The sequence below is a fragment of the Plectropomus leopardus genome, chromosome 18 (genome assembly GCF_026936395.1).
Source record: "Plectropomus leopardus strain MGB_pleo_1.0 chromosome 18, ASM2693639v1, whole genome shotgun sequence".
Classification (NCBI taxonomy): Eukaryota; Metazoa; Chordata; class Actinopteri; order Perciformes; family Serranidae; genus Plectropomus; species Plectropomus leopardus.
The window spans coordinates 14,849,952-14,877,849 of NC_142193.1; the positions used below are offsets into that span (position 1 = coordinate 14,849,952).

Sequence of the window (27,898 nt, forward strand, 5' to 3'; positions counted from 1 at the left end):
ATTAAAACTTAAATTATTATATTACAGCATGTTATATTCCATGCTGACGTTTTTTTCACTTCGTCCAAACTGTAAATCCTATATTTCCTACAGTACCAGAACGCAGCACCACCTTAATCATAGTGCACGCCCCACATATTTCTGTACCAATTGCGCTCCTTCATTTTTTTAGGACTAATATACAGAGGTTAATGTGTTTCTCTATACATAACTAATAACAAAACATATAATACATAATACTATTTTTGCCTTGGAAAAATATATATCACACTTTTGCCTATTTATATTGACACTTCAAGTATGTTGTGGGTGTAAAATACTTTAAAATTTACATCTATCTAAAACAATTAGTCTTTAGGCAAAGGCTGCACAAGCTAATTAAGTATTGGAGAGACCCTGCCATATTGTGTTCAAAGCAAAGGAGCAAATCAAACCTGTCTGTTTTCCCCCCAATCCACCATAAGGTCAAAGAATGCCTGCTTCAAACAAAACAAGGCAAAAAAACCCAGAAAAGACAGATTTTCCGTATGCATCTTCCAACAGTTTGTATACCAGTGTGGTACATTTTGTTGTTTTCTGCCTCTGTCCATTAAAGCTTTTGTGTACACTGCTACTTTTATAAGAGCAAAATCCAAAATTCTGCACAGTGCAGTTTTCCAGTGAAAGTTTCTCTTCTCTCTGATTACAAAAGAATATAACATGTATACTGTTGCACTTCGTAAGTCTGTAAGCGAGTCATACTCTGACTGTTATCAGTTACACCATAGGTGATGTTTTTCTCACAGTGGATAATTTGAGTTAATTTCATTGTACATACCAATTTGAGTCAAAGAGCCAACTTAGTGTAGGATTGTAAGTATAATACTAGCTTTCTTTGTATAAATATCAGCAACATGAGCTTTCCACTTACTGTCAATAGCCTACACATATTTAACTGATGGGATGTGAATGAAGACACCTGTTCTGTTCACTGTTGAGTCAAAAACTCAAAAGTAAAGAGTACCCCCTTCTGGAGAAAGCATGATACACAAGATGAAAATGTGAAGAAAATACTATATCAATGATAATGTAGTCAAGGAACCTTGTTTTAACATCTTTAAAACGTTAAAAATGTTTATGCATGAGATAAAAATCAAGAAAACATGTTGTTGCCACAGCTCAATTTATTATGGAAAAAAATTAAATTATGTGTAAAACATCTAAAAATGTTCCCTCTCATTCTGTTACACCAGAAAAGTTACAAAGTGACACTGCTTTGCTTATCCAAGTCAGACACAAAGAAATACAACATTTCACTTCCTTTATGTAGATACTTCAGAGGAGCAGTGAGCCAGACTGCAGACACAGTGCTGATTCTGTAAATTATGTGAAGGTGCACTGACGTCTGCAGGTCCCACACTCACCTACTAACAATTAAAGATGAAATACTGAAACTAGTGCCAACTCTCAACCACAAATCCCGCCTGTTAGGCTGCCAACATCTCTCTGTCTGGCTTGTTCTTTGCTCCTCTCCTTTCTAGAAATGAAAATACAGAAAACACGATAAGTCTGGCACCATTTACAGTACAAATAATATCAAGTTTGTGAGGAATGCTTTGTGATGTGAAATAAGGAAAAAAAAAACTGTACCTGGTTCGGCTTTTGCAGCCTCTGGGACCTCTGGTACTGGCTCAGTGGGGATCTCTGGAAGTGCTACATCTTCTCCCTGTTTCAGGAAAAGGGACAGAGTAACAAGAAAAGTTGTAATTATAAAAGTTATACTTGCCAACTAGAAAAGACTTTTGACCTCCTCCCAATGAGCTCTTAGGCTGCAATCTCAGAACCCATCGGCTACCAAACTGACGACGATAAGTGTACACGTGCAAATATCTGTTCACAGAGACTACAGAGACACTTAAAAGTCATACATGGAAGTAGAGGCACATTTTTGACTGAAACTTGTTTGATGGTACATTAAAAATACTCATCGATAAACTGCTAAAAAGAATATTACATTACTAGCTCCCTTTTTTTTGCCAAATTGAGAAGAATTAGAATCTGTGTTGATGTTAAAGTGTGGAACATTATAATTTGGGAGTATGTGTCATTTGGAATAATAATTACATCACAAGAAAGGAAGAAAATCTGCTGTGGTTGTAATTATTGGGAATGAACCATATTCATTTTACAGCCTATCATTACATACAAATGATATTGTGGCATCTAACTTTGCTTATTCATCTCCTTTTGAGACGTATATTTCATAAATCTAGTCAAAATACAAACATGCAGTTTGGACATGAAATCTGCACTTAACTGAATCACAGCTTTAACAACAGCACAGCTCCAGTGGTAGAGCTACAGTAAGTGGCAAACAGCTGAAGCCTGTAGTTACATCAGGCCTCAGTGTGTGTAACTATAAATGTGAAGTGGGGCGTCACAGGTAAACAGCATGCCTGGTCAGCAAACATCCTCTGTGTTAATAAAGGTTGAACATGCAGCGTGACACCCACCTGAGTGATAGCTTCCAGCTCAGCTAAAACAGCGTCCTCGTCCTCCTGCGTCAGAGCTCCAGCCAGCATTTCATCTATTTGCTTCAGGAGAAAAAAAAAAAAAAAAAAGAGTTAGCTTACAGCTCAGTGACAGCTTAGTATTATCGCTGAAAATGGACAGTTATCCGTATAAAGTCATGGAAAGTCCTGATTTAGGCATCTGCATCCTCAAATACATACGAAAACATAAAAACAAGTACTTGGTTCTTGACTATAAGTTACAGTGCAATTTAGATGATATTCAAGAGACATTTTAAAAGTTTCTTTCCTGTAATGTTGTTTATGTGTGAGTGTGAGTGTGAGTAGCCGTTAAGATCTGTGCCTTTCTCATATATAATGGAACTCGATGGCACTCAGCTTGTGGTGCTCAATGCACAAAAAAACCCACACTTTTTTTCCCCCAGAAATCATAACCTGGTTACTCAAGATAATCCAAAGTTTTAAGCAGTTTCATGTAAGAACTATTTTCTTTCTACCCATCAGATATATCACTGTGCAGAAGAAAGCATGCATCTGCTAGCTCACCTAGCACCACTGAGTTGGCAAACGTTACAGCTCAGCCAAGAAGGACGCCGTTCGTGTCTAAATCTCGCTTATCACAAGCCTCTCATCAATGAGTACATGCACACCTACAGCTGTGCAGTGAGCTGGTTGGTGGGTGTAGTTTGGTAGAGAGAAAATAGTTCCTATATGAAACTGCTCGCAACAAGGTCTGTGGATTATCTTGAGAAACCAGGTTGTGATTTCTGAAAAGAAACATCGCTGTTTAGTTTTTCAAATGTATTTTTGTCACTTTGAACACCACAAGTCAAGTGCAATCTAGTTTTCTCTCCAAGAGAAGGCAGACATCTCTAGGGCCGACATCTCCAACACTCAGCAAATCACATCACGCACCCTAGACTGATAAATAACACTACAGTTAGGAGGACAAATACATATTTCTGATTCTGAGGTGAACTGTCCTTTTGAGTAAATGATCAGGATATGTCCCCCCTCTGCTTTGAAATACACAATCCCTATTATAATCTATTTGAAGCCCCCCAGATGATTGGAGAAACAGACTCGCCATGCTTAAACTTATGTGACAACTTTAACTCTATAGTGAGGCTGTAGGGGAATTAGGGAAACTGCTTAAGTGTAAAAGTGTATTTTTAATTTGGGGAATAAACTGTCCCTTAAGCTTGTATCTAATACAAACGTATAAAATACTGGTTTTAAACAATTATCAAAAAAGTCAAAATAGCAATGTAAAAGTGCCCTTGAGACACACCAAGCAGACATTTACCCTTTGATATTCAATTGATTCCTGGGTCTCATCCAGGATTCTCTCCACATCTTCAATCGACATGATCTGTCACGAACAAGAAAAGGAAGCCCATATTACAGAGGAGAAAAGTGTTTTTGGACGAAAAGTGTTTTCCACACATTCTGGCTGCCTTGTGAATTTCTTGAGCAAGATCTGTACACTGTATCCAAGGATGTGCAGCAGCAGTCACACCGCTGTAGTCAAGGCTTTGCTTCTTAATCCCTTAATCTTCAAACAATGTGCACCAGCTATGCTAACACAAACCAGAGGCTTTCTCCGATGCTCAATCCTCACCCAGGGATCACATTAAATAAAGTGCGCTTATCAGTAGAAACTTTGACATTGTTGAAGTACACACTCACACATCTAAAGCTTAAGGGGGTATTATCATCACATGGATGTGAAAGGCATATTTCTGAACACAAGAGGAATGAGAAAAACATTAAAGCATATTTACCTCGTGCATGCTCTTCAGACAGTCATTGCCAACCTTAAGTCCCTCGATGACTTTCATCTCTATTTGCATGAACTCAATATCTTGAACCTGTCGACAACATTAGCATGCAAAAACACCGAAATGCAAAATTACAGATATGCAGGACAGACAAAAAGTTGCAATTTTCTTCAGATAAAAGATCACAAAATTGTATGCTGCCTAAATTCTCTCACACAATGTTGACTACATAGTGGCTCATTATGTTTAATGGAGCATTTAAACATCACTAAGTGCTAACTACAGTAAATTTGAGAAATATTGTCCAAAAAACAAGTTAATTACTGTTAATAAAGACACCTATTATTTTTTGCATATTTTGTTGCAGCTCAGGTTTAGCTTGGATTTTTTTGGTGCTTTTTTCTTTATTTTAAAGGACAGCTATATTAGTGTGAAAGGGGTAGAGAGAGGGGATGATATGCAGCAAATGGCCAAAGATGGAATCAAACCTGCAGCCGCTGCGACAAAGACACAGCCATTTTTGGGGGGGGGGGGCGGTTGGTAAGCAGACTTGGTTAGCTTAAGAGTTGGTAAGCAGACTTTGAAATACTGTATTTTCATTGTCATATTTCACATCACATTGAAGTCTTCTCCTTACTCTTAAAAACAAATTCATAAAGTTTAAACCTGAGACACCCATGAGCTGTGGCTTGGTGATTTAAAGTGTGATCAGATCAAATAGTGCAGTCTCACAAAACTCACCATGCGCTCTAGGTTTGAAATCTGATTTTCAGTCTTGTCTAGCAGCTGATCCTGATATCGCTTCTTCTTAAGAAGCAGCAGCGCTTTCCTGCAATAACAAATAAAAGAGAAAACATGATACAGCACAGTTTGTTTGTTGGAGCAAATGCATTTTTCTAAGGTACTCATAAAGTGTGTAGCATTGCATACGGAATAAATCAGATTACAGATGATGCGACTGGGTCTGTGGAGCGGTCTGCACCTCAGGAGGTTTCAAAAGTGTCAGTATCTGTGTGAAGTTCTGCATGTCATGCATGCAGAGCTAAAGTGCTCCTAATTATCATTACATGTAGGACACGCAGGTTTTCAAAGCTGCACTTAAGACAACCACGTAGATCATTTTAGTAACAACCTTTTCATTTTTTTTAACCATTTGCCTGCCTTACCTGGTGTGATTACATGGGGATATATGTGAACAGACAAGGGTATACTATCTTTTTTGTGTGCTTACTCTTTCCTGCCATCTTTTAGCAACTGTTTTGCCAGAAGTCGCTCTTTCTCCAGCTGTAGGGTGATTCTCTTTTGGTACTGCTTCAGCTTATCTCTCTGCTGCTTCAATTGCTTGGAAAAAAGCACAAAGTCAGACATATATTTTAGCACACTGGAACAAAATAGCCCACAAAAGACAAAAAAAAATCTTCCTTGGTAGGGGTTGACAAATTATCGGCCTGGCTGATTAGCTGAGCCGATATTTGTCGATATTATCTGTATCAGCGTTAATTAATTGATTAAAAAGTGCAAAGACAGTGTCAGTGTGGAGGGAACTTTTATTTCATGAAACCTCGGGGAGCTATTTTTATTTAATCATTTTTTAATAAAATTTTTCACTTGACATTATAAAAAAAGTTGCAAAGAACTTGCTGTATATGATACTGAAAGTTTCAGTTTTGATTAAACATTTGCTAAAGACATTTAAACACGTGTTATGTGTTGGAGTTTGTAATATTTTAAATTCTAAATATTGATAGAAAGATTTTCATTTTTATTGTAAATGTATATCAGTTCCAAATATCTGTTATTGGTCTCATTAACTACTAATAATTGGTATCAGATTCGACCCCAAAAAACCAATATCGGATCAATCCCATTACTTAGTAATTTGCAAAATACTACACAGTACACATAATGCCCAAACACACAAATAAAGTAAACCTACAAAAGATATAAAGATATAAAACATATTTTATACAAGAATCTTAATAACTTAAAAATGCTAGATGTTTAATAACAACGTATCTGACAACATGTCAAAACTCAAAACAATTTAAATTAGTTTATACCACAATGATTTTAATGATGTGACTGTTTTTTTTTACTGCATTGCAATGTAAACGCTTTTCTATTTTTCATTCACTGTTTACATCACAACACAACGACACAAATGTCGAGCAATGCAACAGCTAGTACTAACAAAGGACTTCTGTCTAATATATAGTAATAAAACAATGCTAAACACATCGGCTAACATTGCTCCATGGTGTCTGGTAGCTGCAGAGCTGAGCAGCCTGCTAACAGTAGCCGTGTGTTCATGTAACGGGACTAATCTGCCGCTATCACCGCTATCAGCTCACCAAAATGGCTTTGTCTTGTTCCGTTACACGCGAAGGTCGACTTCTTCTCCCAAAAACGTTTCCCATCATTTAGCCACATCGCCTCCACATCCTCCTTCATCAACAGACGAGTTATCACTTATTACCGAACATTTTACCATGATAATAAACAGCCCAAAATGGCTAGCAGGCTAACTGACTACCATCATGTCCACAGTTTTTCCGTGTTTCCTACGGCAAGCGAGGGAGGACAATAAAGCTGTTGTGACTTCACCCTACCCCGGAGCAGACATTTCTCAGTGGCACAAAAGGCTGCAGTATCACAGCTGTCGTCATCTATCACTTGATACAGCTGCACATACAACAGCAGATCGCTGACTGTCGGCATGACCTACAGGTCCTTGCAAAGCTCCAGACTCCCCAGGGGGCTCCAGGATCAGCACCCTGGACAGCAATCACAACACTTCAGAAAATAACCCACCTGAGCTGGACAGGAAGACACGAGGATGCTTTTGCCTGTAGGTTGATCCGTGCAGTTCAATAGTTATCACAGCTAAACATACTTTGTGTTTGCAACATGGTTTTGTTTTTTAAAAAACATTTAGATGTTGTTTATATGTCATTAAAATGTTAAAGGTTGGATTTTATCTACCCACAGTTACACACACACACACACGTATATAGAGAGCACGATATGAGTTGAGAAAAATTTTCTACCAGCAAGTATCATGCACATGTAGATGTATGACATACTCAGGTACAAGACTCTTAAGACTCCAGTAAGCCCAAACCAACAAATACCATCATTCTGGGCTACTGGAGTAAGTAGAGAATGACAAACTATAAAAGTCTGAATACAGCATTTATAGTCAAACATTTATTTAGTTTGATACATTATCCAACACAGAAAACAGCATACAGTAGATCTCAACAACACTGAAGACAATGAGAATTTCTTATTCATGGGATACTGAGGGTAGGTGGAGTAAAAACTTCATATCAATATTCATTCAATATCTTCAGATTCACATCACGATGATAAATGCCTGTAAGTGAATTAAATCACATTCTGTTGTGCTGATTTTGGCCTGGGAATTTACCCACATGCAGCTGCTATTTGTCTCGGAATGTAGCAATATAACAGTAAATCCCTCGGCTATGACCATTGACTCATCCCTGATCAGCAGGTCATGCACTGAATACAAAACAATGAGATGCTTTAACCTGTGGCAGTTATTTGGTGAGAGAAAAATAAAATTGATCACAAATATCAACCGAGTAGCACGTTTGGCTCTTTACAACAAAACTCGATATATGATGTAGTTCTTATTTTTTTCTTCTTTAGAAAAGTTGGAAAAAATGGTGCTTCGTTTTAATGTAGCATCAGAAATAAAAAATTACACAAAGGAGTTCTGTTTCCACCAGAGAGATGGGACTTTTGCAAAATTCATAGTGCGGTGATGAAAAGTCTATGAGTCATATTCAGCCATCCAACTTCTCATCAAAATACTGACCGCATTAATGATGATTGTATCCATGCAGGCCACCAGAATTCAGGTTAAAGCGACAAATATTTTTCATTTCATCAGTTCAAAAGCTCTTAATTTGGCTCATAGAAATGCTTACATCAGAGCAAGTGTTTCCATACATCATGACATCAACAACAGTCCTGAGATGAACTGTCTCTATTCAGAACTGCACGCAGGGCTTTCAGAGCACTGCATCAGTGTGTTACTGAGGTCATTGTCTGATATGGCCTGCTTTCATGATCGTCTCAGATTGGGACTGTGGCTGCAGCTCCCATAAACAGGAGTACGCCATAAAGACAGCCTCTTTGATAAGAAGCCAGAGTCTCAGACAGTGCTTCTCTGGAAAGGATTCAGTCGTTTGCAGGTTACACCTGGAAGTCAGTCCCAAAGTGTCTGATCTGGGCATCAGTCATAGATAGATAGGTGGTCCTCATACTGGGCGAGTACTGCAAGGGAAAGGATGGAAAAAACAAAATTAAGCACATCAGCATTCAAACAACATATTAAAATCTAATTAAACATTAAATGAGTTCTCGGGATTATTTCTTTTTATTATGAGCTGTTCTTTAATTATAAAGTTTAATGTGGCAGGGGAATTAAAGGTTCAGTGTGTAGGATTTATAGGGATAAATTGGCAGAAATTAAATATAATATAATAAGTAACATTCTGCTTTAGTGTATGATCTCCTAAGAATAAGAATTTGGTTTTTCATTACCTTGGAATGAGTTGTGTATATCTACATAGGGAGAGGGTTCTTGTCTATGGAGATTGCCATGTTGCACCACCATGTAAACCCACCGTGTTTCTATAATAGCCCAGAACGCACAAACCAATCACTGGCTCTAGATAGGGCCATTTGCGTTTTAATGTCGGCCACTGCAGTTAGCAGCAATCCACAAAAACAAACAATGTGACACGGCTTTATTCAGTGTTTTTACCCGTTTAAATCTCCAGGTCCATTTATTTTGCAAAGAAATTGACCTTTGTGAATAATTCAGGTCCTGGTGAAAACCTCCTTAACGTTTGGATCTTAAATTTTAAGAAAACAAAGGTGAGCACACATAAGCCAGTCCTGGGCAAGTGGCCTATCTACAACGAGTGAAATAGCATTGCAGAAACATTTATTTGTAACATGAAACCGCTTTCTTCTGTGTTTTTACTGTTTTCAGTCGTTTGGTCTATTTGTTTTCAAGAGGAAGAAATCTCTGTGGATAATTCAGCTGGTAAAAACCTCCTGAATAATGAACAATGAAGGAATTCTAACCTGGAGTTCACACTTGGCGCATTGCAGAAATGTCAGCCTGTTACATTATACAATCCTCGCCACTAGATGTCACTAAATCCTACACACTGTTTCTTTAATGAGCAGGTGAAGAGCAGAAAGAGGGCATGACTCAGGGGTCAGAGAATAACTTACACTCACATAAAACATACTGTGGATAAAACAGTGCCAGGAGGTCAAAGGTCACACAGCTGTGTGGAGCTTTAAGAGGGGTTTGGGTTGAAACATTCTGCATAGCAAGCGTTATTAAAAAAGGTATGCCCAGAGTGTGTTTCAAGAAGTGGAATGAAAATAAAATCAAACAAATCAGCAAGTTCAGACAACAAAAACAGTACGGTATTTAAAAGTCTGTGTAAAAGAATGAAAAAAGAAAGGGGTTAGTTACAAAACACTGGTTAATATTCAGCAGTTAGACAGGTTTTTTGAAAAGATGCTTAAATAAAAGCAAAAGTAAAATGCATGGCAGAGCTGATTCACACAAAAAAAAGAAATAATAAAATCTCTCAGGTACACAAACAAATAAAACACACATGCCAGTGCCTGTTAAAAATGCATCTCACAGAGGCACACTAAAATTTTAAACAATGGTCCACATTCTCTCTCCCCCTCTCTCCCTCTGAAGGTGTTTTCAAGTCTTTGGTACACTATGAATGCAGTTCAAGCAATGAGTCAGCCACACAAAAAAAGAACTTAACAGAAAACAAACTTCTGATAAAAAAAATAAAAAATAAACGTTAACTGTGGATTTACATGGTCATCTATCTTGTAGCTTCAACTCTGGGGACATACCACACACTTAAAGACTAAAGTCTCATCTCCACCAAGCAGGTCAGTTCAGTTCAGTTACAAATTAGAACAGTTATTTTTACATTTCCTTTGCCAAAAGTTGTGGATGGTAGCAATAAAAGTATTCAGTTGTGTCCCATTTTTTGTTACCTCTGTGTTGTTGTACCCAGAACACTGACCTGATCCTAAAAGGCAGAATTAGAAACACTGCAGTCCACAAAAGCTACTGCTGGCAACTTCTGGTAACTTTTAAGGTGGATTTATTTTCTAGCATGTTACTCAATGCATGACTTAACATTGTGAATCAATCAGCACACCTTAAATGTTAATCTGAGAACTCTGACCATTGTCTGTATGACATACGCTTCAATAATAATTGGTTTTTCAAGTGCACTGCGAATATCCAGTTTCCTCACTTGAAACAAAAAAAAAGGCAAAGCATTGTTCCTGTGTGGCAAAAATGTTCAGCTGTCATCTATGAAATGACGTAGCTTCCGTATCATTGGGCATATAGAGCAAGCCCACTAGAGATTTCCTCCAGCTGAACCAGCGACTTCCACTTTAGCACTATGCTGACTTGAATTGGGATAAAATGATTTAATCTTGAGACTCTTCTAGACTTTCCAAATGTTATCAGACTGAACGGACTGAATCTTGACAGTGAAACGAGTTGTCTCACAGGGGTTGTCATGCCTAAAATAATGTATCCACTGATTTTCTGAAGTCTCTTTCCCAATGTAGATCTATGCATGAGTGTCTTTTTGGGCCCAAAAGCATCACGTGACAGATTCAGGAGTTGTAACTCCATTGTTTGGCCACTACAAAAATTTGCTTCAAAGTCCGGCACGCTTCCTGAGGGCTTGGTGAAAACGCAGCTTATCGGTACCATTAAAACTAGATAGCTGAACCATCTTTATCTGGGCAAAAACCCCATGGTAATTTCACACATACATATTGCATGAATTAGTCTTAACCAATGCTTTTTAAGAATCACAATCCACGGCAGTGGTGAAGAGAGCATATTAGAGCATAACGCTCAGAGGTTAGTAGTGTGAGAGTGAGATGGTACTGGGTTTACAATGCATGCACTTCAGTCAATGGCCAGCAGAGAGCAGTCTTCCATCACATTAGTCTCCTCACTAAGTGTTGACACTGTAAGGTTTTTATATGTTTTGTGTTTGCGGTCCTGCTATGCATGCTGTCTGTGAGTGTTGCAGCAGTGTTGAGGTCAGTAGTGCCATCATCGTCATCACACTAGGGACACTAGAGCTTCATAGCGCCAACACACCGAGGGAGGTGGGGATCCTCTCCCTATGAGCGGCACATTTTCATACCGAGGACTCCCTCCAAACAGCATGGACTGATTCCTGTGACGGAGAGGGAAAGAGAGGCAGTAAGAGATGAAACACACAAATAGGACTATACTGTCATCATGTATTGATCTTACATGTATTCAGGAGGTGGGACAGCATTAGAGGCAGATTGCGGAGGTGGGTGAAGGCTGGCCTGGCTACCGAGGCTGCTGGTATAACTACAGAAACTGTGGATGTTGGACCTTCTGGGGTTGTAGGATATCCGCCGTGCCTGGGGGTTGAATGGGTCTTCTTCATCTATGTCGTCATACTCTTTGTCCCTGGAGTGATGATACACCCAGACATAGAGAAAGACAGGAAGAGTACATGCCTTAACACTTTGCAGAAGTGCATTGTGGGCAGTGGGTAATGGGATAAGGGGGTCATTTGGTTCTGACCTGCTGCCCATTAATATCCACACTCTGAAAATCGCACACAGCATGGCAGAGAGTGCGCAGGCAGCCAGCAGGGAAAACAAAGAGAGGTAGAGCAGCCCTTCCACCCCATCATAGCACACACCCATTAGAGCGTCCAGGTAGTCCTAGAAGAATGGACAAACATATGGTACGGTCGGTTATTCTCACATTCAAATAAAAAATATTACTTTCACAAATGCAGTCTCTTTTTTATAGAACATCAGTTCAGTTACATGTGTTGACCCGTCCCTCTACATCCAAAGAGATTTAATGCACAAACTGAAGTATGACAAGGACAATTTAAGGAATGAGATTAAGAGACCAACATGACACAGGTACACCGATGGACTTAAAGGAACATGTTTGCTTGTGACTTTCTGGAGACATTTAATTTAAGTAATTCTTTAAAGGGGGACATAAAATCCACATCAGGACTTTAAACAACATTAGTTCACTATTCTAAATGTGAACTCTCTGACCTATAGCTAATGTAGTGAGGTGAAAAAACAACTGCAGCATTTTAGAGCAGTAACAGTGATGGAAATGTACAGCCCATACTTTCACATGTACTTATACACACAAACCCAATGAAGTCTTTGTCCAAACAGAGACCCTCATGTTACCCGGATGACATGCACGTTAGAAATGCATTCTTTGTTTTTTTATGCTTGTTGGTGTTGTTGTGTGTGTTCTCAATGTAACTGACTTAATTTGAATATCCTCACTTTTCGATATAATGTCATATTTATTACTGGTATGCACCTTGACCTCCCCGCTCACTAAATCAGGCTGTACTCGTTCACTCTACATACTTATAGAGTTGTGCACTAATGAGCCCAAAACACAGATATGAGTTGCACATCTGATTCCCTTGTTTGAAATTTAATTTCCGTTTCTTTTTTTTGTTGGTGGCAGTGGGTGGGTAGATGCCCAAAAAACAGGGTTTTGAATCTTAAAAATATGGGAATTTTGAATCTTTTATGTGTCTTGAAAGAAGTGGCTGCTAAAAAGTGGTTGAACTACAGAACATCAGCATGCTGAACATGACTTTATCCTTGCTGTGGTGGCAGTGTTTAAGTCATGTGACCATAGTGCAAGTCTTTATAGCCTTACGACTGCTTTTATGTTTAAAAAAATTGTAAAAGTGGTGTTCATTTTTAAATATAATCTTGCTGAACAAAACTTGTAACAGAAACTTTTGCTCCTGACAGAGTTTCATGTCGGCAATAATACAAAATCCAATGGAACAAGAGTGATTTTAACTTCCATGATGATCTAATAAAAATGGTATCCCTGCACCCATGTATACCTAAGAAAAGTAATGCACTATGATTTCTGTTTTTAGAGGTTTTTGGAGGCTTTCATCTTTATTTGATAGTACAACTTTAAGTATGAAAGAGGGAGACAGAGGGGATGACATGCAGCAAAGAGACAGGGTTGGAATCGAATCTGTTGTCACTGCAGCATGGACACAGTCTTTGTATGGGGCACCTGCTCTATCAGGTCAGCTACTGGGCGCCCCATGCACTATAGTTTATTCATAACCGAAAGAAATTGTAAGCCAGGAGGCTATGATGATGTGACCTATGCATGATGTAGCACCGAGAGTGACAGTCTGCATAGGGAGGTGGTCAGGGTGGATTGGTGGGTCAAACAAACACAAGACTTTGACCCAGGACAGCTGTTTGTGTGCGGTATAAATCCTAAAGTCAAAGATGAGTTATCTTAATGTCACTCTCCCTGAGTGTGTAACGTGATGATGCCTCACCACTATTCACTTCCTTAATCTAACCAAACATAAGACAGCTGAAGGACTGCGTGCATAACTTTTCGTAAGATATCAAAATTGCCGCTTCACGACTAAAAGTTGTGCCTTAACCAAATGACCACCCTGCTGATATTTTGAATACAGTCCCCAATCTGACCCTGATGTGATAATAAGGCAAACCCACCCCCACCCTCTACCTCACCCTCTCACTATTCTCTTTTTAAAGAATGACACACCTACAGTACATGAACTACACAGTATACTGTATTTAAAAGGCTCAATTGATCTAAAAGCATCTATCCAATGTTATTATCAAAGCAGTGAGAATGACTCACTTTAGCACTGAGATGTCTTAATCCCTTTATAGATCAAACTGTGACAATCTAAAACATAAAGTTAGACTTGAAAAACAGGGGGTGGTTAATGAAGCCAGTCTAGCAGACACAAAGTGTGACAGTTGCAATGGTGTGTATAAACAAGTTGGTCCAAGAGAAGTACATAGAGATATGGTTGAAAAATCAGTCAATTTAGTCCTTTAAGTGGCTTTGAGCTATGCTACAAAGCAGCCCTATTAAAAAATGTCCCGGTCGGAATCTGACCTTACCTTATGTAGCCCACGGCAGTCAAGCAAGGCTGTTAACTGGTGTAGACTGAACTCAGTGGAGTTCAGCATTCGTTGGATCCCCAAAAGGTCTCTCTGTATAAAAAGGTATAAAAGAGAGGAGAGAATGATACACATTTTTCCACAGTCTGGTCTGTCAGCCAACCTCACTTACCTCACTTACCTCAGCTGTGGGAAAGACAGGCACCGAAAACTGCAGCAAGCCCTGGATCTGGATTTGCATGGTGGTCAGAGAACGCTGGCAGATTGTCAAAGACTGCATCAACATAATCGCCCACCAACATCACACACACAGACATCCACAACAAACAAAGAGAGGATCACATTAAGGAGAGTATTGTTTGGGAACAGCATGTCAACAAGTAATTTGGTGTCAAAGAAGGCTTTATAATGCGCTTAACAGAGGACACATTTCTTTCCAGACAGATACGTAGGCCCAGATTATCCTTTGCCACAAACAGTCTCGCCCACCAGTCACTGTCCCTCCTCCCCTTCCCACCAACCCAATTGCAAGCACAAACAAAAGAGCAATATTTATATCAACTAGGCCATCAGAGGAATAGATTATCCTTACCTACTTAACAGGCATCATTTTAATCTCTAAATGGATACTGCAACGATAACTAAGCATGTGGGTTTTAATAATTACTGGTCATGGATTTAACCTCCACAAATCCCCTCAATACATGCCATACAGTTACAGTACTGCTCATAAAAAACTAAAATTATGTCCCTGTGATTGTATATCTTTGCAAACTAATCAAATTGCAGTTACAGTTTACATCCATGTCTGTTCAGACTTTTATGTAGCCATGACAGCAAACAATGTTTCAAACATGGATGTTGCTGCAAAGAAGGCTGTGATGATTAATTACGAGAAAAATCTTTTTGCAGAACAGTATGACGTCACATTGAAGTTGACCTTTGACATTTGGATATAAAATCTCATCACTTCATCATTTTATCATATTTATCCTTTTAGCTAAATATTTGCATTACTTTGTCATAATTAGAGTATAAATTCTCGAGTTACGCCAAAACATGTTTTTTGAGGCCACAGTTACTTTGACCTCTGACCACTTAAATCCTACAACTTCATCCTTGAGAGTCCAAGCTGTTTTTGTGCCAAATTTGAAGAAATTCCCTTTAGGCTTTTTTGAGATATCATGTTCACAAGAATGAGATGGATGCAAGGTCACACTGATGATGACCTATGACAAGCAAAATGTAATGAGGTCATTGCTGATGTGGACGTTTGTGCCAAATTTGAAGAAATTGCCTTAAAGAATTCTTGAGATATTGTGAGACTACCTGAAAACAATCCTGTATACGAATATTATGAAGTTGTAGGATCACACTATATTAATTTGCAAGATAACATGGTAGTGTTGAACTGTGTGAGGTGAGGAGGCGGGGCATTACTCAAGAAAGAAAACCTTGTCATTGAAAGTGAACCATAAATTGTCACTGTGCTCCACAACTGAACACTAGGTTCAGTGATAGATGTGGCAATCATGGAGGCTGACTTCATCATCGGGTTCATGAATTTAAAAACATCATCATCAGGTTCACCTGGTCATGTACATAAAGACGACCTTAACATTTAATAGCTGTCTCTTGCAAAATCTATTTCAGAGCCTTTAGAGCTACAATAGTAGACATCCCAATGTAAACAAATTCTAAAAAATACAATGAAAGACAACTGAAGTGCTTGTGCTTGTTATACAAGGTTATATGACTAAATATGCTCACTGTGAAAATAAGTGTTTTTTAAATAGCAGTGCTGGATCAAATTCCAGCATTGTGATGCTCATATTGCACAGGTTTTTTAGTGCAATAGTATCATTTCTACAGTTATTTTTGAGAGTCTTTTTTAACGCACCTGCATTTCAAGGACCAATAATTAGCCTCTTTGGAATGTCTGAGGCGTCTAAGTCTTTCTTTACAAAGTCATATATGCAAGTAATGATGGGCAGATGTCTTAATACATAGAAATAAATCAGGATTCTTAATTCCTCACCCTATTTCCTCAGGATTTTCCAGTTGCCTTCAAACAGAAGCTGCCTTTATGCATGATATACAGTAAACTGAATAAATAACTAAAAATGCTGCCAGCGAGAATACCCCAAGGCAGAGATTATGCACAGGGTAAAAGATACGGCTAATTTTTGGAGACCCACATATGAAAAAAGAAATATTCTTTGATCAAAGTTTATCACTTGAAGTAATTAAATTAGTGTTGGGGGATCATTTTTCAGAACCGATCCGATTAGGGCCCGATAATGATCTAAGCAGCCTGGCATCTAACAAGGAAAAACTCATTTTAAAATAGCAATACATTTTCCAGTGTGTGACTTTTGGTAAACAACTACACGTGTAAGCAGACAGCTGAGAGTTTGGACGTTTTGTCAATACCTGTTGGAATGGGTTTGGTAGATTTGGGCTGCAGAACAAATAATAGTGTGCAACATCTGGAGGGGGGGGCAGAGAGACAGGGAGAGAGATTAGCATTGTGTCTTTAACATTCAGTGACTGGTGTCTGTGCAATGCTGTTTGAGGAGATAAATTACCTCCAGTGAGGAAATCCTTGGTTTGGTTGACAATAAACTTGTCTGGAGACACACAAAAGTCACTGGTGCCCTGTAGGAAAACAAGAACATGCTGTATTCTGCAAGTATGCAAGACCAAAAAGAGAGCAGTATTAATTTATGAACTTGATCCAATTTCTTGTCCTGCAACTAAACTGAATTTGTAGTGGGCAGTTGTAAAACAAATAGTTTGTGTTGTTGAGAGACGTCTACAACATTTTTAACCCCGTTTAACCCTTTGAAATATGGAGCAACATTATTTCTCTTGTGCTGCTTTTGGGCGCCTTTCACAAGTATTGGAACCTTTAAACTCTGAGCAAATTGGTTGGACATCTTGACAACATGAAAAAAGAGGGGAAAAAAAGGTTAGTAGGCCATTTTGGCAATAAATGTTTCATAAGTTGCAAGAAATTAGTGGATTTGGAAAAATTATATATATATATATATATATATATATATATATATATATATATATATATATATATATATATATATACATATACATACATATATTTATGTATATATATGAGACATTTGCAATATACCATGAACAGACAAACAAAGATACACACATGCATTCAAAAAAAACATGCAGAAAATGTGCAGTATGTGGGAGCAGATCTCCATCTATATGAACCATGTGGAGCATTACTTGCTTTGTTGACCATGGATGAAACCTACTAAATATTTTCATGCTCTTACATTCATCCATGGAGACTTGCTAATGTGCATGCATAAACAATTAGTGGTTAAGGTCACGCAGCCTCTGTGCACTTAGTCGTCCCTAGAAAATAAAAAGAAGGCAATAACGAAAAGGGCAAATAACAAAAGTAACTATTATTTCTCACGCACATGCATAATTAACAGTTGGGGAAAATAGCAGGCTCCTCTTCAAATTGATCAAGTTCAAAGGGATCAAGAGATATGTTGTGAGGAGGAATAACACTTCAAAGCCTCATGTCATTTTTTTCTACTGTAGACTCGTGTCATCTACTTTTCATGTCAGCCCCAATCAAAAAGTATCTGCCCACAGGCTGCCGTTGTGAAGTTCAATGGACTTTACAAAGCAATGGTTAATGAAATCCAGGATTCAACTAAATAAAACATGTAGCAATACAACTGTAAATCAAGACAAAACATGAATAAGTCCAGCTTCTATTTTCCATAGTCAGATTTACACTTACTACACCTCGGTTTTAGAATACCAACACATCTCTTAACTACGATCACATGGCAAAAACAGTACAGCCATGATTGTGTGTCTGAGTGTGTGTGTGTGTGTGTGTGTGTGTGTGTGTGTGTGTGTGTGTGTGTGTGTGTGTGTGTGTGTGTCAGGCACTGTTAGGATGTTACCCTTCATCTCTATCTCATTATACTAGCGGGGACATTTTGTTTATGCTCCGTCTCATCAAATATGTATAAATTTATGAGCATTTTCTAGGACACCACCAACATCTAGTACCTTCCTTTCAAGATGCACCATGTTTTTGCACCATGATGTTTTTGAGTAATGATGAACAGGTGCAACAAGTTTACTTGCATGTTTTGCATACTGTCCCACATTCAGATTCTTTTATTGGCGACCGTGTTCTTTGATAATCCACTTCTGTATGGAGGACGGCCTTCCTTTTAATAACTAGGGCGGGTACAATTATTAGGCATATTCAGCTTACCTGTGATGGAGCTGTCTGACAGTGACATGCTGGAGAAAAGCTACACTCAAACTATTTTGTTTTAATGTAAGCTTGTGTTTAAAATAGCTCTACATTCACAGAGAACTGGAGGGTATGTCTGTTTCACACCTCTGTAGTAAATTTCAGCTTAAAATCAGCTGTCAACCCCCCTCTGCTTCATTCTCTCTCCGCCCTGCATCACTTAAAACAGCTGTCCACATGTAAATTCCTGTGGGATAATGCACAGATGGGATAATCCACGGGAGGCAAGGAGATGGAGGAGAGGAGACAGTGGGGATGGAGGAAGGCTAAAAGAAAAGGGGGTTGCTCTTCGTACCCCAGACAGTGCCCCTAATACGAGCTCCATTACACACTAAGCCCAGATGTGCTAAACACATGGTGTGAAGAACAATCTGTCAGAAATAAGCAGGCCTGAAAGGCAGATAAGTCTGAACACAACAAAAGAAGAGATTTCAAAGAAAGCAGAGCTCGTAATTAATCCTAGAAACAGCTTTGTTTACAATGTTGGGGCGAAGGGTTGATAAACCTAAAACGCTAGGGACTTGTAATCAGCTTTACTGCATGACTGACCACAGAAAAGTGCCTGCTTTAAACTAAACAAACACATACAAACATTCCTTAAAACAGGAAAGATGTCCAAGAACACATGCTGCTTATTGACAATAAAACCCTTGGTAAGAAATTGCATGAGGTAGGAAGCTAAATACAAGAACAACTGTCCACCAAGATGTCTATGGATTCATTGCTGCAGGTTAAAAAAGAACTGGATTTAGAAAATGAATACATAAATAATGAGCAAGTGTGGAAAGATTTTAAAGAAAGATCTTGAGTGTGTGTGTATGGGGGGGGGGGGTGTTTTCTCACCACAGTTGTAGCGGTGCCCGCTCCCAGTGAGGCCCAGCTCAGGATCATAGACAGCATGACAAAAGCCATGATCCTAGAGGAAAACAGCAAATGGAAAAGAGAGATGGATGTGACAGGGAGACACAGACAAAGACAAAAAGGCAAGGGAAGAAGAGGATGAATTAGCTCATTTTAAACCTTTTTTCACCCAGTTAATTTGATTTATTCTTTTCAGCATTTTCTTGGGAATTGTTCTCCTTACTGCCAGAAGACAGACGCCCGGCTCACACTTTGTACTGGTGCATCGTAGATAAGACGATACGGCTAGAATTCAATTTATTATGGGGGGATATAAAGATAAATTAACTCATGACTTCTAGCTGAATTCACTTGTTAGCTCTAGAAAAAAAAATCTCTTCAGATAAAAGTTAAGAATTGTTCAATAGAGGTCTCAAAAGGCCACAACTAAAGATAATACTTCTTGCAGTCTGGTGACTTTCCTTCTCTGTCTTTTGTCGTTTCTGCTCAAGCAACATATTAATTGGACGCACTATCTGTCAGTCATGACTGTCAATCGTTGCACAATATGGCTGTCAATCAAAAGCTGTCATAACCTTTGTATTGGTTTGTCAACCTTTTGTGTTATGTGCCCCCTTTTGTCTGGAAAGAGTCAAGAGTTCAATGGGGTCTCAACATTGTGGAGGTGGCTTATGAAAAAAACTGAGTTACCGCCTTGTGGTTGTGTGCCTCTGCAAACCAGACAAGTCACAGTTTACATCCCTGTCTGTAAAAACATAAATGCTTCACCTACATCTTCCCCTGGGTAGAACAGAAGATCTATAAACTCCTTTTGAATATAAATCAGAATAAATTCATAATTTTATCCTATTATATGTTTGTGTAAAATTTTGTTTTAATGAGCGTATGAATTCTTGAGTTATGTCATGTTTTGTGAGATCAAAATAACCTTGTCGTTTGACCTGCAAATTTTAATCAGTTCATCCATGAGTCCAAGTGTAATATTTGTGCTAAATTTAAGGAAAATCCCTCAAGGTGTTCTTGAGATATGGCATTCATTAGAATATGACAAAAAGGGTGACAGTGGCCTTGACCTTTGATCACAAAAATCTAAGGAGTTCTTTGTTGAGTCCAAGTGAACAATTGTGCCAAATATGAAGTAATTCCCTTAAGATGTTTTTGAGATGTTGCGTTAAGAATGGGACTGATGCAAAGTCCTTGTGAAGCTTGACTTTTGACTACCAAAATCAAATCAGTTCGTCTTTGAGTTCAAGTGGACGTTTGTGCCAAATCTGAAGGAATTCCCTCAAAACATTCTTGAGAAATCGCGTTCACAAGAATGGGACATACATACATATGGATGGATGCATGGATAGAAGGACGGACAACCCAAAAACAAAAAAAAAAATGCCTCTGGCTATAACTATAGCTGAGGCATTAAAAAAAAAAGAAAAAAAAATCCCACAATTAAGCACAATTTCTTAGTGACCATTGGCAGAAGCCTGGGAAAGTGCTGTGAATTAGACGGAGATAAACCAGTAAAAAGAGATGGGAATGGCCCCCTGATGGATGTAAAAAGGTTGCAGAGGGCTTCTATTCTCAACTCACTTCTCGGACCTTCTTGAAAGCACCAATAAAGTAGCCTGAGAGCACTTAATAATTAGTTAAGGGAGCAGGCTCATCCTGCTCGTGCGATCAATAGGCATTAGTGAGGCCCATCAGAGAGAGATGTGAAGAGGGATCCTGGGCATCATCTGCTAACACTGACACGTAGGCTGCACTAAATTGGCCAAATGGGATGGGAAGTCTGGACTGTGGATTTGCTTGTCAGACATCGGTGTTGCCTTAAATGGATGGCCGCAATTTACTAAATCAAACGTTCCCTCTCCTAAGCTTCCCATTGCTTTCAGAGCTTTGGAATGTCTTCTATTATTTAGAGAAGAAACAACAGTAGTTTTGATCTATTTTGATGTAGAAGAAGAAATTACACCCAGTAAACTGATCGGCTGACTTGACTGAGCACATTTAAGGTTGCCTTTAATTGTGTGTGGAAATAAAAGAAAAGTCACTAAGGACAGGACTAAGGGCAGTGCCATTATCAGTGCTATTTGAAGATGTAATGCTATCAGTGTTGAAGATGTAATGCTATCAGTGATGCTGTTAATGGAGTGACCTATATGGTGCCAGAGAGGCTGACTGGTGCCCTGTCTGTCTGCGGTCTATGATCCAGGCAGCAGCCAATGAGAGCAGAGAGAACGGGGGGGGGGGCAAGAAACAAGATGAAAAGCAAATACTTCCACATACACACTTGGGGGTACCTACGTGATGAGAAGCCATCGAGACTGCTTGGCCATCCCTAGGCACATGGCCAAGCAGATGACCAGATCCAGGATCAGCAGCAGCAGATAGGTCAGCCATCTATGACACAAGAAAAAGAAACATCGGTATAACAACCCTGATTAATCACTTTCCCTTGCAGACAGTATACTTTATGTACAAGCCTCAGGAAGTGCTGGCCCAACATATGTTCTGGACCGAATGTGAGATCTGTGTGTGCTGTATATCAGCATTCTTGTCTCCTAGTTAGAGCCCATCTGTTTCAGGTAATTTTCAGCCTGTTGGCTTAATAATTCAACACCACAAATCCATAGGCATTAATTTTTTAAGCTCTGAAAATGTCCTTCACAGGAATGGCCTACAGTCAGCCTGGAATTGAAGTGTGTGTGTGTGTGTGTGTGTGTGTGTGTGTGTGTGTGTGTGTGTGTGTGTGTGTGTGTGTGTGTGTGTGTGTGTGTGTGTGTGTGTGTGTTCTGACCAACCAAAGCACGTGGGAATGCTTATGACTCATTCTTAACTCCACAAGTCCTGCTAGCATTGTAAATCTTTTAGCAATGACAAAGCAAAGGAGACAGACTTTGATGTTCAGGATGTCACACAAACAGGTGAATTTCGAAGATGCTGTATACTGAAAAGAACCTGCTGTGAAGTATTGTAGTAAATCTGTGTACCAAAGGTGACTTGAGAATATGATTCACTCATGCTATGTGACAAAGTCTGGATGTGCTCCAACAGATTTTGACAACAATCTGCAGGCTGGTTATTCCTCTGCCCACAGAGGAGGGCATGTGGATGGAGAGAGGCACTAAAAGAGACTGCACTTTACTTTATCTGCATAAACAGAACTGTAGATTGTTTCTCTGTGCACAGGGACAGAGCTGAATTCAGAAATAGAATAGGGAAGGGAGGACACAATATTGGAAAACAGAATGGTGTCATTTTTTCCCTCTTGTTCGAATAACACTGGGCTGGCCGTAACATTTGCTGTTCATCAATAAAGCCCTGCCACAGGCTGTTCATAGCTCAATGGCTGCATGAAATTCAATCAGCACCCAGGAGATTGGTGTCAGAATGCACAAAGTGGCGACTGTTGTCCAAAAGAGGATGTTGTGTCATGATTGGATAGAAAAACACACCATGTGGGAATATGTACATGAAATTAATGACAGGAATATGTCAGTGAGACAAAACCACAGTGGTTGACAGTGCTTGGTAACGCCAGGAGTCAGAGGAACTTGCTATCACTATAGATGCTTCAATAAGAAGAGCAGAAGAAAATATGGAAACTTATGTAAGTTATACTGTATATAAACTAGCATTATTGTGTCATGGGTGTTTGCTGTTTATACTCATGTCTGTCCAGACGTATGTAGCGATGACAGTAGACAATGCTTCAAATATGGAAGTTGCTTTACACATCTTCAACCTGGCAGCACAGAAGATCTATACCTGGAGTGTCAAACTCATTTTAGGTCATGGGCCACATACAATTTGATCTCAAGTGGTCTGCACCAGAAAAACCATTGCATAATAACCTATAAATAGCAACACCTCAAAATACTGCTCTTCTTTTAGTGTAAAGGAGTACATTTCGAAAATGTTTCTTCATTTACAAAAGAGATGATAAACAGCCTGAGATGTTATAGGACAAACAAGTGCATTTCAACAATATGTCTTTTTTCCAAATTTAGTCAATCTGCTCATCACTGTCATTGCATGTGCATTTGTTAATCTGCACTTCTGTGTAGTAATGCTGGCATCACCACACCCAATTAAATTGGATACTACTGAGGGAGCAGGTTAAGTTATCACCTACCTTACCAACAGTTTACAAATCAAATGTTTAGTAGTGCCATAGCAATATAGTTCCACCAATAGGGTTACATCTTGAAAGTCAGAGACATGAATCATCAGTTAGAGACCCCAAGAAGTCAAGCAGTCCTTTTTTTCTCAGCGCAGTGTACATTTGGGAACATTTTAGTCCTTAGATTTTGCTGCCGAGTGAGTGCTCTTGACTTTCTAATTACTTTTTGCAGCTGCGGACATGCAGGAAGCTGCACCGGGGGAGAGAGAGAGCACTGTAGGGTAAAGAGGTGGTGAATTTACAGCTCACAGCAAGTTTATACACTCTAGCTTTTGTTTTATATCTAGTATTGGCAAAAAAATGTTACGCATTTTTGATCCATCGTTAGCGCCATTAGCTTGTTAACTGTGCTTCATGAATGCAGCTGTCACACTGAACGTCCCACAGAGCCCATTCAGACTTTAAAACTTTGTACGAAAAACAAAATGGTTTGTTGAATATATACTTACTGAAAAGCCAAATTAGATTTGACTAGCATTCAGAGTCCGGTACAGCCATATTCACCTTTATTGTTTTAATATATAAGATACAGTTTCTTTGGCACTTGAGCTGCTGATTTACAATTTTGCACAATTTTCAACATCTTTAAATATATACCACTGTTTTATCATTCAGGTCAGGGTGGAAAAGCCTCTGAAGAAGTATTTTACATGAAGTAGCTACTCACTTCCGATTTATACAATTCCCAGTTTCAAGAAGGGAACCCAAAATTTGTATCACAAATTCAGAATCCAACCAAATGTCTACCCTTCTTCCCGAGTTATAAAGGTGAATAATGGCCAGAAAAGTGTTTTTGTCCCTGTGAAGTTGACCTTCGACCTTTCGGATATAAATACCATAACTATATCATTTCATCCTATCAGATGTTTGAGTGAAATTTTGCCATAATTATTGTATAAAATCTTAAGTTAAATGTTTTTTGAGGTCAAAGTGACCTTTGACCACATAAATCTAATCAGTTCCTCCTTGAGTCAAAGTAAATGCCAAATTTGAGGAAATCCCCTCCAGTCATTTGCAGGCATAAAAATGTATAAATACAGTCAAAATTTTCAAATTAAATCAAACAAACAGAGTAAATAAATAAAGTCTTTATTAGCATGTTTTATTATTTAAATTGGGCCTTAGAGTTTATATTACAATCAAATAAAATGCCAAATTCAGACCTTGACTAGAGAGTCATGCACAAGTTTTTGCTGTATCATTGTGCTGGCACACATCTACTGTCTGCTACAGGCTCACATGGCAACATCAAGACAGACACTCGAGGTTATGAATCATGAATCATCTGCTTTCTTAGATCTCTTGGATGCTGACACTAAAGTACTTTTGAACACTCTATCTTTCTGTGCACTTCTAAAACTACAATATGCGTAGTTCCCCCTGTAGTTCGCATGTAGTCGAAAACAAGAAATCTCTTTTTAACAAATGCCACACATAACAAAGGAAGGAATTAAGGTCATAAAAGTCAAGAGATGTGTATGAATACTAAGCAAAAACATTTTCTTTGAAATGCCCGTTTAGGAAGATGGAGCTGCAGGGGAGGTTATCTAAGACTGCCTATCTTGTATATAGCCAGGGCTTGATTAACAACACAGTTCACTGCTTTGTTTACTTGTTATGAGGCTCATCTCCCCGTATCTATGGACACTTGCGTGAGTCACCACCTTGGTACACATAAGTACGAGTCCTGCATATTTCTGCCACTTTTGAGGCTTACTGTAATTTCTCCAGCGTGCATATTATATACTGATACATAGTATAAAATATGCAATGAAAATGTGTTTGAACAATAAAATGAAACTGAAATCAGGCTGAAGAATTAATAGCACTTCAGTGTTAAATGTGCCTTTTAGAATGAGAGTTTTACACTTTGCAATTTACTTCTACTAAATCTGCAACCTGCTGGGACAGACAGGAGTTACGGGATGAATTTGATGAGATGACATGAAGTTGAAATTGCTACAGAAGTTGCTCACACATACATCCAGATAAGCTCTGTTGCCTGATTAACTCTGTGCCTATTATGTATATCAAACAAATCCTTCTGCAGATATTACCCTAAATCTATCTTCCTCTGGTCTCTCCTTCTAATTTATTCTAAAATACTCCTACAGTACTGTAATGAACAGGTTGCAAATGTGAAACTTCACAGCATAACAGCACTATGAAGTTTTATGTGCTGAGAAATACAGAAGCCATCAAATTACACTCACAGTTTGGAGCAGCAGCCTTTGGAGGCTCATAAATTAGCACCCTGCTCATGAATTAATGGTTTATATTTTATTCATTTGGACTACTTTGTTGTTGATTGGGTTTATTATTTTTTTCTGTTTATTGAATTTCAGTTGTGGTCTAGCCATACTTTTTCCACAGAGAACATAGTTCTCAAAGAGAAAACCACATCAAAATAATAATTGCAATCAATGCAAGCAGTGGTCTGGGTAAGGAGATCATTTCTGGTTTAACAGCAACTGCATAACATTCTGTTAGAACATAAGCATTAGAGCTCAAACTGCACATTCGGCAATAAGCTCAATTTCAGCTTTCATTTATTTAGCAATCAGGAGAAAATAGCTTTTTCCGGTCTGTGTTCCGGAGGGGAGATCAATAAAATCCCATCTGCTCCGTGTCTGGACTGGATCACTTATAGTCCCATTCTGAGAGGCATGTTTATTTCAGCCAATCACAGATGAAATAAAATGCTGTCTGTCACCCAAGGGAAGGAACTAAGACTCCACCTACCTGTAATACTCAATGAAAGCTGTTTGGTCAGCGATGGCTGCCAAGTCAACATTGGCTTTGCTGATATCCGGCAGGGTGGTCATCTCACGGATGACGTTGTTGACCATTAGCTGCATGAAGCGCAGAGCTTGGAGGTAGTCTGACCTTGCAGCAAAGATTTCATCCAGTCGTTCCAGGTGCTGCTTAAGTCCAGTTTGAACATTTCCAAGAGATCCCGCAACCTAGAAAATAAAACAAAGATAAGAGAATGAAAGAAATGAAAGAAAATATGAAATACTGTGGTAACAGAATAAAGGAGGTGGAGAGGAGTCAGAGAAAACAGGGTCAGAAAGAAACAAGAACATAAATATAATCATAATATTCATAAAAAAAGCAGATTGGAAATATAGAGAAAGGTGAAAGAACCAAAGGAGGACTCCCTCGAGAAAAGATTAACTTTTCTCCTCAACCGTGTGTTTTATTCAGGTAAACAATGTTAGAGTGGAATACTGATAACAATACCGGGGAGACCTGTTATCACAGGGGTCTTTGATAGTGAGAATGGAGTGGGAGGAGGCATGGTGGAGTAGAGTAAATACATTTTACTTTTCTGTTTGAACAAAAACAATGTGATGCAGTAAACGCCTGCACTTTCACAGCATCAGTGGAGCCACAAACCGGTCAATTTTAGCCCGATGCTGACAGGGGGAAATTGTTTCTCTGCTGTAGCCACATTTCACTGCGAATCACCGGCACAATGACTTGACCCACTTATTCAGATGTTTTAAGGCAGGGCATTAAAGGTGCAATCCATTCTGCAGATGTAAACACAATGGCAACACTTGCATCAATATTGAAATTATGGGCTTGAAACCTGCTGTCACCCCAAAATTGATTTATAGGTTTTTCAATACATAGACGCTAAGCAACTGGTTCTCAGTTAAGGTTTTTAGAGTGCATTTAATATTTATGAAAACATTAGTCTATGTCGTTTGCAGAAAGATGGTATTTTTCTTATTTAGTTAAAGGAGCATTTCAACATTTTGGGAAATATGCTCACTCGCTTTTTTAGGGACAATTAAATGAGAATATCAGTATCATTTTTATGTCTGTTAAACATAGTATTCAGGGTTCAGCGTTTCTTTATTTGTACCCAAGGGTAAGTTTGTTGTGCAGACATAAATTCAGCAATCCAAAACAAGACAAACACTAATACAGATGTGAAAGACACTAAAACAAATGCATAAAAACAAGTATCATTTAGTATTAAAACAGAATCAAAGTATAAGAACAGTAAAAGAAACATTTTCCACGAGCAGCTGATTAGTTTAGCTTAGCATAAAGACCAGAAAAGGAGAAACAGCTAGCCTGTCAAAATGTATTAAATCAGCCAACCAGCACTTTTGAAAGCTCACTAATGAACACTTAACATTTTGTGATATTCGTCCATGGTTTC

At 38.7% G+C, this 27,898-nt stretch overlaps 2 protein-coding genes across 4 annotated transcripts in view; both read right to left on the minus strand.

The window, feature by feature from the left end:
• Positions 1-1,145: 1,145 nt before the first annotated feature.
• On the minus strand, positions 1,146-6,868 carry LOC121957074 (charged multivesicular body protein 6-like). Its single transcript, XM_042505583.2, has 8 exons — positions 6,643-6,868; positions 5,523-5,632; positions 5,033-5,120; positions 4,295-4,381; positions 3,817-3,882; positions 2,493-2,573; positions 1,630-1,705; positions 1,146-1,516 (listed from the first exon to the last, which is right to left on the minus strand). The coding sequence occupies exons 1-8, from the start codon at positions 6,709-6,711 to the stop codon at positions 1,467-1,469; spliced, it is 627 nt and encodes a 208-aa protein (XP_042361517.1). The 5' UTR covers positions 6,712-6,868; the 3' UTR covers positions 1,146-1,466.
• Positions 6,869-7,476: 608 nt separating this feature from the next.
• The window catches only part of ttyh2l (tweety homolog 2, like), a 40,515-nt gene continuing 20,093 nt past the window's right edge, over positions 7,477-27,898 (minus strand). For 2 of the 3 annotated variants that reach the window (XM_088069182.1, XM_042505669.2), the window contains exons 4-14: positions 26,464-26,684; positions 21,843-21,938; positions 19,524-19,596; positions 16,948-17,017; positions 16,793-16,848; positions 14,541-14,633; positions 14,360-14,452; positions 11,970-12,112; positions 11,667-11,852; positions 11,508-11,586; positions 7,477-8,596 (exon numbers count right to left, since the gene is read on the minus strand). In XM_088069182.1, the coding sequence (XP_087925308.1) occupies positions 8,516-8,596; positions 11,508-11,586; positions 11,667-11,852; positions 11,970-12,112; positions 14,360-14,452; positions 14,541-14,633; positions 16,793-16,848; positions 16,948-17,017; positions 19,524-19,596; positions 21,843-21,938; positions 26,464-26,684 (1,191 nt within the window). In that variant the 3' untranslated portion in view covers positions 7,477-8,515. Of the gene's footprint in view, positions 8,597-9,574; positions 11,587-11,666; positions 11,853-11,969; positions 12,113-14,359; positions 14,453-14,540; positions 14,634-16,792; positions 16,849-16,947; positions 17,018-19,523; positions 19,597-21,842; positions 21,939-26,463; positions 26,685-27,898 lie in introns of all 3 variants that reach the window. The other variant, XR_015774828.1, reaches the window with a different exon arrangement.